Raw genomic sequence first — 13,865 nt, forward strand, 5'->3', positions numbered from 1 at the left:
CCCTGCCTGCATTGTACTCCACTTGAGATAGAGCAGCCACGGCTCAGAGGGGCCCCAGATGAGGGAAAAGAGATAATGACGTCCTGTGCACAGTGGGTCACCTGGTGTTGGGGAGGGGGAGGGAGGACTGACGGGATTTCCGTGCCCAGTAAGGACAAGGGGCTGAGGGCAATCCAAAAGGAGCCAGTGGAGCCACCGAGTTGAGGCAGGGTCCAGACAGCAGGAAAAGACACATGTAGCTGAAATCCCACTGCAGGAAGCTGAGGCCCAGTTTGACAAAAAGGGTTATATTCATAGCTCCTCATTGAAAGGCTGAGCAACAGGACCTGGGGATGGTGTGGGATCAAGGACAGATTAGCACATTCTATTTCCATCCAAGGGAGGGGAGTTACTAGGTCCAGGGTGTAGCCATGTCCTTTACGTGTTTATGCCAGACTCTAACAGAGAAAACTGAGGGTCCTCTAGCGGCCATCCTCTAGCTTCCTGGCAGGTCTATACTTCCAGCCATTCTCAAGTCCCCACTCTCCCATCCTTCAGGTCCCAAGAAGGGATATCTCTGCAGCACAGTGAGCTGCCTTCCTTTCTGGAACACACCTGCCTCCTATCCAGCCTCTACCAAAGGCTGGGGTACTGTTTGTCTCCCCTGTTTATTAAAGACTTTTCATCTTGGCTTCCCAGGGTTTCTCACCATCAACATCCCCTTTACATTCCTACTCAAAGTCAAAGGTACTCTGTTCAAACAAGACTCCATGCGACCAGCACCCTCCCCCTATTACCTCCAACTTCAAAGTTCTTAAGGTGGGTGGGCATACAGATTGGGCGCCGATCTATTCTATTCAGTCCCTTATTCTACCTTCTCTAGATCGATTTGAAACAAAATCCTATTTTTTCCAGCTTCATATTCTCATCCAACGCATAAATAAAAATATTGAATGACCAGGGGCAAGGATAGGCTCTATCAGTCACCCCCTGGGTCTCTTCAGCCAGTTTTGACTCCACTTAAATATACAAGCATCCATCCCATATATCCCTCTGCCTTGTCAAATGCATAGCTGAAGCTCAAATATACTGCCTGTCACATCCCGTGGGCTACCAAGCTTGGTGGGAAGAAAATAAGTCTAATCTGGCTGATTTACTCTGTGGCCCCTACTGATCATCATTTGTCTGTAGGCCAGTGCCCAGCACAGCACTGACCAGCACACAGAAGGTATTCAATAAATATTAGTGGGATTGAATCTTCACTGATAAGCCTCAAGTGTGATATCTCCCTCTCTTTAATCCACATAAGGAAAGAAGGAAAATAGAGAAAATATAAAATGGAACAGGCATTTATATTCATTTCAAATTCTCACAACTATTCTATAAGGTAGAGTCTTCCCATTCTGTAGACCAGAAAACTGAGGCTCCAGAGAGGCACTGACTTGCCAGAGTCCATAAAAAGTGACAGAGCTTGGATTCAAATCCAGATTTGTCTGACTGCATGGTCTTTCTGCTACACCCCACTCTCATACTCATGCAACAGGTATTGTTTCTATTTTATTACATGCAAACATCTCTCACCACGGAGATGCCTATATCCCCTGATCTAGCCTGAGTTCAACTCTAAGGATTCCAAGGCCTGAGTTTTCCCCCAAAACAACATGCTGGGAGCTGACTGTGGCATTGCCATCAGGACAGTGAAGATCCAAAGGTTGAATGGCCAGGCCTTTGAGGCTACATGTAAGGCCTCATGTAGAAAAATTTTTGTTTCATCAAAGGAAGCATCTTGCACTGAGTATGAGGAAGTCTGGGTTCTATGCTTGCCTCTGCCCCAATTTGTCATGAAATTCATTTCCCTCATCTGGGTCTCAGCTTCCTCAACTGTAAAATGCATTATCACAGAATTACTAAAAGATCAAATACATAGATGTAAATGAAAGTGCTTTGAGGTGCTTGGAGACATTTAGATGGGCATATCCCATAGGTAATAAAGATTGTAGATGTGGGATTTGAGGAAGAGATAGGAGTTGGAGAAGTAGGTGTGAGAATTCTCAGTTCCCTTCAGTGGGGCCCCGGGCTGAACCCCACAGCCCTAAGGGAATCTGTGATGGTAACTTTATGTGTCACCTTGACTGGGCTAAGGGATGTCTGAATAGCTGGTAAAGCATTATTTCTGGGTGTGTCTGTGGAGTTGTCTTCATAAGAGATAAGTATTTGAACCGGTAGACTAAAGAAGGTCATCTTCAATAATGCGACTGGACATCATCCAATCGTCCACATGCCACTAAGGGCCTGAACAGAACCAAAAGGCAGAGGTAGGGCAAATATGCTCTCTCGGCTTGAGTTGAGACATCCATCTTCCCCTGCCCTCTTACATCAGCTCCCCTGGCTCTCAATCTTCAGACTCAGACAAGGACTCACACCATCAGCTCCCCTGGTTCTCAGACTTCAGACTCAGACTGAATTATACCACTGGCTTTCCTGAGGTCCCAGCTTGCAGACGGAAGATTGTGGAGCTTCTTGGTCTCCATAATAGCATGAATCAATTATCATAATACATCTCCTCATATATATATATATATATATATATATATATATATATATATATACACACATATCCTATTGGTTCTATTTCTCTGGAGAACCCCAACAAATACAGAATCTATAAACTATTGTGTCAGAAAAAAAAGAGGGGAAAATAGGGAATTTAAGAGTCTAGTCTGTGCCTTATTAGTGATGTAGTTCTTCCTATCATAATCCCAGTCCCATGCTTCAATTCCTACCACCTTCCCAGCCTACCACAGTTCACAGAGACCTGCCCATTCCTTCTCCTCTGAACTAGGATTCCCTGACCAACCCACTCTTTGGACAGCTAAAAACATGTATTATCTCAAGGTCTGCCCTTTGTGATTTTCAGCTTCCACGGCAGTCACCTTCGGGTAGTCTGTGAGTTCCTCGGGACCAGGGCACAAGACTTACTTATCTCTGTAGCCTCATACTTAGCATAGAGGCTGGCCAGAGCAGGTACTCAGCAAAGGGGGAAAGGAGAGAAAAAGGGAAGAAGAAAGGGAGGTTTTAGCAGGAAAGGGGAGTTACAATATAAAGTGCATGTGGAAGGCAAAGAAATACCAGCTCCTGGGCTCAAAAAAAATATGGCAAGCTGTCCTCACAGCCCCGACAGGAGTTCAGCTCTCAGAATCCACCTCATACCAGGGAACACAGCCACAAAGAAACCATGCAGGTTTCATGAGAGCAGAGGTAGCTGGCTAGATGAACAGAGCAAACCCAGGGAAGCTGGTTAGGACCTGGGGAGCCAGAGGGTGGCAGAATTCCCAGCCTGAGTGCTGCAAACAGATTTTAGCAAAATTAGGTCAACTGTTAACACAATCAGGCCTGAGGCAAGGGAGGAGGGTGTAAACAAATGAGATGCTTACAAGTGAACACAGTCAGGGGTGATGGTGAGAATTTTCAGGGTGCCAGTTAGCACTGAGAACGTGAGCCTCCAATAATTATCACTTTCTGGAATCCCCTCTCCCAATCTATTCTCTCCACTGCTCTACTGCTCACAGTACCCCATTCCTGGAAGATACAGATACTCACCCCTTACTGCTAAAGTATGTGCTAGGAGTTTCTCTTGTCATTTACACAGCCTTCTGTGCTGAGGTATCTGTTTAACCTGTAAGAACTATTTCTGGGCCTTCCTCCCTTCTGGTTGTAGCCAAAAACTGCCTTAGCTGCCTCACCTATGCACAGACACTACATAGGGAGCGGTTCTCCCCACAACTAAGCTGGGCCAGACTCTTCTCCCACCTCTCCCAGCCTCCTTCTGTGTAACTTCTAGCATTCATCTCCTGGCACTTCTTCCTTGCTGGGCCTTACACTGAGTGCTGATGACAGATGCACAAAGCTGTGTCTACCCTCAAGGAGTTTCCAGTTTAAAGAGTAAAAGACAGGGGCTTCCCTGGTGGTGCAGTGGTTGAGAGTCTGCCTGCTGATGCAGGGGACACGGGCTCATGCCCCGGTCTGGGAAGATCCTACATGCCGCGGAGCGGCTGGGCCCGTGAGCCATGGCCGCTGAGCCTGCGCGTCCGGAGCCTGTGCTCCGCAACGGGAGAGGCCACAACAGTGAGAGGCCCGTGTACCGCAAAAAAAAAAAAAAAAAAAAAAAAAAAAAAAAAAATGAGTAACAGACAGGAAAACAGATTGTTATACAGAAAGCAGGTACAATTACTTGGCTGTGCACCTGAAACTAACATGATATTGTAAATCAACTATACTTCCCCCCAAAAAAGGCAAATCTGAAATAACAAACAAACAAACAAACAAAAAAGCAGGTACAAAGGGCTGTGAATCCCCAGAGGAAAGTAAGAGGAAAAGATTGAGCATGCCCAGGAAGAGGCTGGAAAGGCATCCTAGAGAAGGCTTGAAGGGTGAGTTGGAACATAACAAAAAGGAGAAAGAGGGTAAGAACAGAGCTGACAGAGACCAGAGCAAGCTGTGCCAGAGAGGCAGTAACTCCTGCTTACTGAGGACTTTTCCCTATTACCTGAGCCACTGAGGAAGGAAGACAAGGTGCAGTCTCATCTTTTCCTCTTCACAACTCCCCCAGCCCTCGCAATTACTGGGCAGGCCTCTCTCTGCACCCTTCTCTTTGTGCTAAGAGCACAAAGGGCACACAAGCCCTTAGCCCGAGACCAACCACAGCAGGCATTACACTAAAAACAGTAGCTACCATTTACTTAGGGGAAACTGGGACACAGAGAACCTTAGGAATGTACCCAAGGTCACAAAGCGACTGAGTGATAGAGCCAGTTTGCTTCATTTCAAAGCTGAAACTCTTATATCTTGTTTGCTCTAATACAAGTAGAGGGTGGGATAATACAGTAGAAAAGAGCACTGAAATGTAAGTTAAAGACCTAGGTTTGAGGCATGGTTCTGCTATTGAAAAGCTGAACGACCTCTAAAAACTCACCTCATCTGAGCCTCAATTTCTCCCTCAGTGAATCATTTGCTGCCCTAATGAGACATCAACTTAGGCCCCAAACTGAACACTGCCCTCAGGCCTCTATGTCTCAGAGCACACCCAACAACTGACTACGGGCACTGTCAGGAGAGCCCCAGAAGGGCCAGCCTAGAGCCAACTCTGCAGGTGGAAAAGACAGGAAAGCACCTGTGCTGCTCTGTGGCCACATGGGGAGGACTGAGCTGTCTTCCACTGTCAGGACTCCGGGCTGAGCCAGTCTGGTTCCTCTTCCCCCTTCCCAAGCTCTGAGGCTGCTGTGGGCAAACGGATCCCGCTCACTCAGCAGCCACCCCCAGCTACTGTAAACAACATTTTGATTTGTGATTTCTCAAACCTCAGACCGAAGGTGGGATTTTCGTTAAGACTGGGCGAGGTAGCCATGACTGGCAACTGAAGTCGGCCCAGGTGCTCTGGGAGTGTTTACTACAAGCCTGTGGTGAGGCCTGAGAACCACAGCCTTAAGAGCTCACCCTGGACGTAGAACCCAGGTCAGAGCCAGCACAGGCCATCACTCTAAGTCCTACGTGAGTGCTGGCCGGGGAAGAGCACTGACCTAGGGATTTTAGTCCATGCATAAATGGGAAAACAGAGCTTAGAGGGACACAGATCAAGGGATTCTTTGCAGATACCCACCAGGCATGGCCCCGCCCTTGCAGAAGTCTCCTGGCAAAGAGCTTCCTAGTATCTTCCTCAGGCTCCAGCTGGCAATTTTCAAAATTTTTCTTTAAGAAGCATCAGCAGGAAAGTATAAAAACAATCTCTGCCATCAGGACAGCTGCTGGATTCCAAAATCTTAGCTCCCAGGAGTACACCAACTCTATCTGAGTCCTTGAATGAGAGAGCCAGTAAGAGCCTTAACGACCAAGCCCATTTTACAGATGAGGGAAGCTAAATCTAGGCAGGAGAACTAAATTGCCAAAGGTCACTTGATAAGGCAAGGGCCAAATACAGAAATCCTAAAAGTACAGGATACAGGATACAGGAGGAAAGAACAGACCTCCTCCTGTCTTTTACACAGAACCCTTATCAACCAAAGGGTTCTTCCCCAAAATCATGGAATGTACAGCTGAAAGGAATTATAAGGATCCTTTAGTTCAGCTGTTTCATGATCCAAATCAGCAAACACATACTGAGAAAAGTGACCTACACCAGGTCACACAGTGAGTGGCAATTCTGAAGAGACCAAGGTGCTTTCCTAAACTTTATAAGAAGTTCTCTAAATGGAAGTCCAGGAGTTACAAAAAATCAAGTTGTAAATAATGATGATGATAATGATGATGATGATGATGGAGATATAATCCACATACCCTAAAGTTCACTCTTAAATTGTACAATTCAGTGTTTTTAGCATTTTCACAAGGTTGTGTAACCATCAGCACAATTAATGTTAGAACCTTATCATTACCTCAAAAAGAAATCCCATACCCATTACCGGTCACTTCCCATTTCCCACTCCCTCCAGCCCCTGCCAGCCACCAATCTGTATTTGGTCCCTATGAATTTATCTATTCTGAATATTTCATATAAATGGAATCATACAATATGTGTCCTTTTTTATGTCTGGCTTCTTTCACTCCCTCAGTTCTTTCACTTCTTTCATTTTTTTAGGCCACTTTTTTCCAGGTTCATCCATGTTGTAGCATGTATCAGAACTTCATTCTTTTTTATGGCTGAGTAATATTTCATTGTATTTATATACCACAACTATTTATCCATTCATCCATTGATGGATATATGGGTTGCTTCCACTTTTCAGCTATTGTGAATAATGCTGCTATGTATATATACTTGTTTCACTACTGTTTTCAGTTCTTTGGGTACATTCCTAGAGCCAGTTTGCTTGATTTCAAAGCTGAAACTCTTATATCTTGTTTCCTCTAACACAAGTAGAGGGTGGGATAATACAGTAGAAAAGAGCACTGAAATGTAAGTTAAAGACCTAGGTTTGAGGCATGGCTCTGCTATTGAAAAGCTGAACGACCTCTAAAAACTCACCTCATCTGGGCCTCAATTTCTCCCTCAGTGAATCATTTGCTGCCCTAATGAGACATCAACTTAGGCCCCAAACTGAAAACATTCTTAGGTGTGGAATCGCTGAGTTATACGATAACTATGTTTAATTTTTTGAGGAACACAATTTTCTACAGTAGCTGAACCTTTTTACATTATCACTAGAAATGTACAAGCATTCTAATTTCTCCACATCCCTGCCAACACTTACTTTGTTTTTTGTTTCACTTTTATTGTAGCTATCTTAGTGGGTGTGAAGTATCTTCTTAGCTCTAGTACCCCTGCTCTGCCAATCTCAGAAAGTTTTCTGCTGACCTCTGACCTCCCTTAGATTAGGTCATACGCAACCTACAGGCTATATGAAATGAGTCTAGGAGAAGATACTCCTGTCTTGGTATCAGTCTAACCTGCTTCACCAAGGCTCCTCTTGCTGGCTCTGACCTCTGGGACTCAGTACCATGTATGTACCCAGGATTCTGGTTCCTATGCTCTCCAGCCCTAGCTGATTTTTCCATATACAATCCTTGCTGACTTTAACCTGCAGTTTCTAATGAACCCTTTCAGATATGGTAAATCCTATTTTGATACAGAACATGTAACAGTCTTTTAATATGTCTCAGAAGACTAAGGAAGACTTTCAGGCTGCCAGAGGCCTCCCCTAACTAAGGTGTGACAGAGGAGAGCCTCTGCAAAGATAGCCTAGCTTTCACTGCTGGGTTTGATTCTTCTGGCAGAAGTGTTCTTGCTGCTGTATACAAAGAGAGGGGAATAGGCTGTTAACGGAGAGAGTTTAATAAAGCCACTTCCCAGTTTTCAAGACTCAGCTCAAGAGTGATCCTCTCCATAAAGCTTCTTGGTCTGCAAATGAAAACTCCTCCCTACTTTGTGCTCCCACCTGAACTATGGAATGACTTACACGACAGTTATACCACTGTATTTGTTGACCATTTATTCAATTTGTTGACATGCCAATCTCCATTTAGATGGAACTTCTTGAGAGCAGGGACCCTGTCATGCATAGTGGTACACAGTAGGTGCTCAATAAATGTTAGTGGATGAATGAAAGGCCATTGCTCAGTACACAGGGTGGGCCTCATATAAAGAGTAGTGCCTTCGTTGTGTCATTTATTCAAAACTTATAAATGAATGACAAGAAAAAAATGTGTCCTAGGACCAAAAACAGGGCAACAAAGGAGATGGAAACGGTCTTCTCCCATGTCGCTCTGTTTCACGCTTTCAAAAGATATAGACCTTCTGGAAAAGGCAAAACTTTGGAGAAGTAAAAAATCAGTGATTGCCAGGGGTTGAGGAGAAGAGCGGGATAGACAGGTGGAGCACAGAGGATCTTCAGGGCAGTGAAACCATTGTGTATGACACCACACAGATGGATACACATCATTATACATCTGTCGAAATCCACAGACTGCACAACACCAAGAGTGAACCTTAATGTAAACTACAGACTCTGGGTGATAATGCTGTGTCAGTGCAGGTTCAGCAGCTGTTACAGTGTACCACTGTGGTGAGGATGCTGATAATGGGGGAGGCTGTGCATGTATGCGGGCAGGAGGTATATGGAAAATCTCTGTAGCTTCCACTCAATTCTGATGTAAACCTAAAGCTACTCTAAAAAATAAAGTCTAGGGACTTCCCTGGCAGTCTAGTGGTTAAGACTCCGTGCTTCCACTGCATGGGGCACGGGTTCAATCCCTGGTCGGGGAACTAGGATGCCGTGCAGTGTGGCTAAAAAACAATTTTTAAAAATTTTTTAAATTAAAAAAATGAAAATAGGGAATTCCCTCATGGTCCAGTGGTTAGGACTCGGGCTTTCACTGCTGTGGGCCTGGGCTCGATCCCTGGTTGGGGAACTAAGATCCCACAAGCCGCATGGCCAAATAACTGACTAACTAACTAACTAAAGTCTATTAAAATTTTTTTAAACCACAGAAAGTACAGACCCATCCACCTCTATTGAGACATCAGCTTGGGCACGTGTCAAGCCAAATGCACGGACAGGGAAATGTTATACTGCCCCTGACCCTGCCTGCCAGCTGCTTCTCTGGACTGGTTCTTGGCTCTATAGCATTCTGCTGCTGGCATCCTCAATTGATGCCAACAGCTCCCAAAGGGCAGGGAGTAGGCCCTAAAAGCCTGTTTGGTCAAGACTAATTTTCTAAGAAATCTTACTACTTCCGTGCCGAGTTCACTTAGAATAAAAAAGGTTGGCAAGGTTGGCCATTCCCACCTCTCAGGTCTTCAGGAGTTGAAGCACCTAATACCCTCAACTAACCCTGGGTTGAAGAGACCAAACTTCACTGGTCTGAGTGTGTCTCTATTGATTCAGTGAAAGCCTGCTTAATCCCGTTTGTTTGTCCAAGGACACAAAATGTTCAGCAATCAGTTCATACCCTCTGCATATCCACAGCGAGAGCAGGAACAGCTACATGGCACTCAGCCCCTTTTGGGTTACTTTTTATACCTGAGCATGCCATTCATATTTTAGTGTTTTGTATCCTTGCTCAGGTTGTTTCCTCCACCTAGAATGCCCTCTCCTGCCACCTCCATGGAATAAAACCCTATCCATCTTTAAAGGCAGAGGTCACATGCCACCTCTTCTACAGGATGCCTTCTTTATCCCTCCCCTGGCTCTCAGTAGCATTGTGTACCTCTCTAGAACATTCATTTTATCCCTTTAGGGCAGACCCAGGACCTCAACCCAGCCACTCCAACTGCCTTCGGGTCCATGGCACATCAGCAGCCCTTCTTGCCACAGGACTCACAGAGAGGAGGCCCAAAGAGCACCGTGTCCAGGGCCTTCAGCTGCAGCTTCTGCCGATGGCTCCGGTCTGTCATCTTTAGCACAGTCCCTGTCATGGTGGTGTTGGTTACAGCGAGCCTGTTGGGACAAAGAGTAGGGGCTCAGTTCCCTGCCGGCAAAGTAGGAAGGATCCTGGTAGGACTACCCACCTTGCCCAGGAACACTTCCATGACTTCTAGCTCCTGGTGCTTGCTCCCCTCTGCACTCTAGTACACAGAGTCTGTACCAGTGGATCTCAACAAGCAGTGAACAGGACAAATAGCATTCACTAAGAATTTGTTCACCCTTCCCCCCATGTCCACCATCTCCTGAATATCCTACTCTCAAAGGATTATCCATCTGTAACCATTCCCATACCCAACTGTAAATTTTCTGTTGTACTTCTCCTTCCAGGGATTATCCACTATATACCTGTCCCCATACTCCCACCATTTGTAAACACATTCACCTGTCCAGCCCAGGTCAAAATGTTATGCCATGTGACCCAGTGATTCTAGGGACCTCTGAATTATCCTAATCCTAACACATTGTCATTAAATATAAATCTGCTGACAACAAGCATTGCATTAGTCTTGCTATCTCATATTTGAGTAACAGTAATTTACTCCCAGTCAGATTACTATAATTTCTTATGTTCTTTAATCATACTGTTAATAATAACTTAATAAGAGAGGACATATAAACAAGGAAATGATGCAGGAAAAACGGGACTTTGTTTTTCTTCTGGAACATAGTAGATACAGAAGGAGAGGGGTATAAGATATGAAAGGTTGCAAAAACACTGATCTGGGTCCCACAAGTGAGCATTACCTACTGTACTAAGGTTAGTGCTCTTTTCTGATTCATAGCTTTGTTTCCCTAGGTAGAAAAGAAGCTTCTGACATCAGTGTGTCATTTATACTCCTGCCTGGGCATGCGGGCATAGCTACTTCTTTCTCTAGCCCTGGAAAGCGATCAAGCCCACCCACAAGAGAGGCAGTGAGACACTGTGATGAGGGTGGGGGTGGTCAGGCGAACGAGCTCCTGGTCCCAGCTCCGTCAGTGACTCACTTGTCTGACCATAAGCAGCTTGGTCTCTCCCCTGGGGCCTCAGTTTCCTTCTTTTACTTATGTAAATCATATGCTTCCTACAAAGCTGGGAGTTCTTGGGGCTCCTGTTTAGAGCACTTCTACCAGGTGTACTGGCCCCTTCAACTAACTGATCAAAATAAGTGTCATCTTTTCTACATTCTGTTTGTCAAAGAAACCTATGAACTTCTAAGCAATGAGAAATGAGAAAGGGGCTAACATTTAATAAGCAGCTGTGTATATCTCATATTGTTCTGACACTTTAGTCCACTTTACCTCATTTAGTCCTCACACTTTTAAGAACCCAGTTCTATTATTAGCTCCATTTTACAGATAAGAAAAATGAGACTTAGAGGTAAGTAACTTGCCCAAAGTCACACAGCAAGTAAGTGGCAAAGGCAGGACACAATGCAAATCTGCTAGATCCGTCCCATTATACCACGCTGCCTAGGGATGGGCCTAGAAGCGCCCACACTCTACCCCACACCCTACTCTCTGAATGCTCCATGCTTCCTGCTGTCGCTAAGGTACCACAGCTTGTTTACCTCTACCCCTATGCCCAGCCTGGCTGGGTCTGGTCTTGGATCTAATCCTAGTCACAGAATGGCCAAGTGAGCGTACTGCCTGAGAACTGACTTCTTACCCTATGTTTTACAGTTTTAATCCAAGCCATAGCCGTTCTTCAAGATGGAATAGGCCAGGGATTCACAAGGCAATGCTGCTATTTCCATGGGAAAGAAACCTAAATCCTGGAGCTTCATGGTCAATCATCTGTTTAATTGTCTGTCTTTTCCACTAAACATGGAGTTCCTCAAGGCAAATGTGAAGTCTAATGCATTTATTTGTCCTCAGGGCCCAGGAGAGAGCATGGCACATGGTAAGTGCTTGGTAAAGTTTTGTTAAATAGAAATAAACTGAGTATTTCCAGGAAGCCTATTTTCAAACTACACGGGGTAAGAGGAAGATGCAGTGAAAAAAGCAGGGCACTTAGAACCAGGCAGACCTGAGTTCAATTCCCAGCTCTGCCACTTACCAGCTTTGAAAAATCACAAAATATTTGAAGTTCAGTTTGCTTGCCCAAAAGTTGGGATAATAATTCCTTCCTCCCAGAATTGCGAGAATCAACTGAAATAACAGGTAGGAAAGTACCCTATAAAGGGATGTACAAACGTTAAGATTATTACTCTCTCGAGAGTAGGGAGAAGCTGTGAATAAGAGGCTGCAGGCAGCAGAAGAGGGACCAGCCAGCTCAGCTAGGCCTGGACAGCAGTGCCCAGTAGCCCTGTGTCTGGAGGCTGCAATGTGTGGGCATTCCAACAGCCTCCCCTTCCCCTTTCCCCCTGGGCTGAAGCTCATAACCAGATGCACCTACATAATAAGATGACAGATTATACATAATCAGCACTTACCAGACAGTAAAGCCCTTTGAGGGCAAGGGCAGGTTGTTGTCATCTTTATCCCCAGCACCCAGCACAAGTGCTTGGCGCAGAGCAGGTACCCAGTAAATACTGGGTGAATGAATAAGTGAATGGATTAATGACTGAATGACATATGGCGCCAGTTTGACATAACAAGAAGTCCAAGCAGTATTCCATCCCCTCCCCACACCCACCCCAAGTCCTAGTACATTGTGCCTGAAAGGGAGGCAGAGCTAGGGCATAACAGCTGTTGGAAGAGTCATTCCAGAGAGGAGACTGGGGCCAATGGTAGTCAGCCCCCACCTCTGCACCGGTTCTTTAGAGCAGATAAACTGCAGATGGATAGTTCCGGGAAGGTTAAAAGAGCCCTGAGTCCCCTGGGCAATGAAAGAGGCAACTGCTGGGGGGACAGCAAAAGAAAAGAGAAAAACACAGGCTTTGAAGTCTACCCAGATCTAGGTTTAAATTGCAGTTTTGCCTCTAACTAGCCATGTGACTTGGAAAAGTTACTAGGCCAGGTTCATCATCTAGATACAATAATACTTACCTTACAGGATTGATGTAAGAATTAAATGAGATACTGTACATAAAGTGTTGAGTAGAGTGCCTGGCATATACTAAGCACTCAATAAATGATTGCTTTTAGTACTAGTCCCAGGATTGATAGAAATATTAAATAAGAGAATACATGTGAAGTGTCCATATGCTTTCTAGCAAGTGCACAGTAAATGTGAGAAGTCTACAGATCCTGCCTTGAAAGGGGTGAAACTTCAGTTAACAGGTGAGAGCAATGTGAGGGCAAGCCGACCCCAGCCCATTCCCCGCACCCCCAGTGAGAGAACCCAGTCCCTTCCTAACCTCGGCATGGCATGGCCACTGAGCTGCAGCTTCCGGAAGGTCTCCTCATACTGAGGCAGCTCCACATATGTGATCAGCCACTGCACCACCTCATCCACGGTCCAGTTGTACACTGCGGGAAGAGATAAGCAAAGCCATGACTCCAGACCGCAAGCACCGCTTGTTCTTACTGTCACCGTCTCCACGACCTTAACATTCACCACATGTCTACGTGTTTAACAGATCTCTCTCCCATAAAATCCCAAGTATGAAAGGAATACATACAGTACTTTTTGTTTGACCTATAGGGGATGGACTTGTTCTTCCACTATTCAGGTATCTGGGATAAAATAATCCTTAATTATTATATAATATACTATATTATATATAGTATTATATTACATATTATTGTAATATAATAATAACAAATGATATTAATAGAAGCCATCATTTACATAGCACTTACTATATAACAGGTACTGTGCTAAGCACTTCACATATATTAGCTCACTAATCTTTGCAACTACCATGTGAAGGATGTGTTCCACTTTATCCCTATTTTACAGATGAAGAAACTGACACACAAAAAGGTTATGTAACTTTCCCAAAGTTATTCAGCCAGGAATTGGTAAAGCCAATTTTGGACTCAAGCAGTCTGGCATCATAGCCCTTGCCCTAGCCATTATGTCATAAATATCATACATACATAACA

The 13,865-nt window shown here is 44.9% G+C and overlaps 1 protein-coding gene across 6 annotated transcripts in view; it reads right to left on the reverse strand.

Annotated features, from left to right (window-relative positions):
- The window catches only part of STIM1 (stromal interaction molecule 1), a 220,023-nt gene that overhangs the window by 22,563 nt on the left and 183,595 nt on the right, over positions 1-13,865 (reverse strand). For all 6 annotated transcript variants that reach the window (XR_010841427.1, XM_059068733.2, XM_067038772.1 and 3 more), the window contains exons 4-5: positions 13,175-13,286; positions 9,793-9,908 (exon numbers count right to left, since the gene is read on the reverse strand). Coding sequence is in view for 5 of the 6 variants with exons in the window: in XM_059068733.2 (XP_058924716.1) it covers positions 9,793-9,908; positions 13,175-13,286 (228 nt within the window). In the remaining variant the exon portion in view is untranslated. The remainder of the gene's footprint in view (positions 1-9,792; positions 9,909-13,174; positions 13,287-13,865) is intronic.

Source organism: Kogia breviceps, chromosome 7 (assembly GCF_026419965.1).
Source record: "Kogia breviceps isolate mKogBre1 chromosome 7, mKogBre1 haplotype 1, whole genome shotgun sequence".
Classification (NCBI taxonomy): domain Eukaryota; kingdom Metazoa; phylum Chordata; class Mammalia; order Artiodactyla; family Physeteridae; genus Kogia; species Kogia breviceps.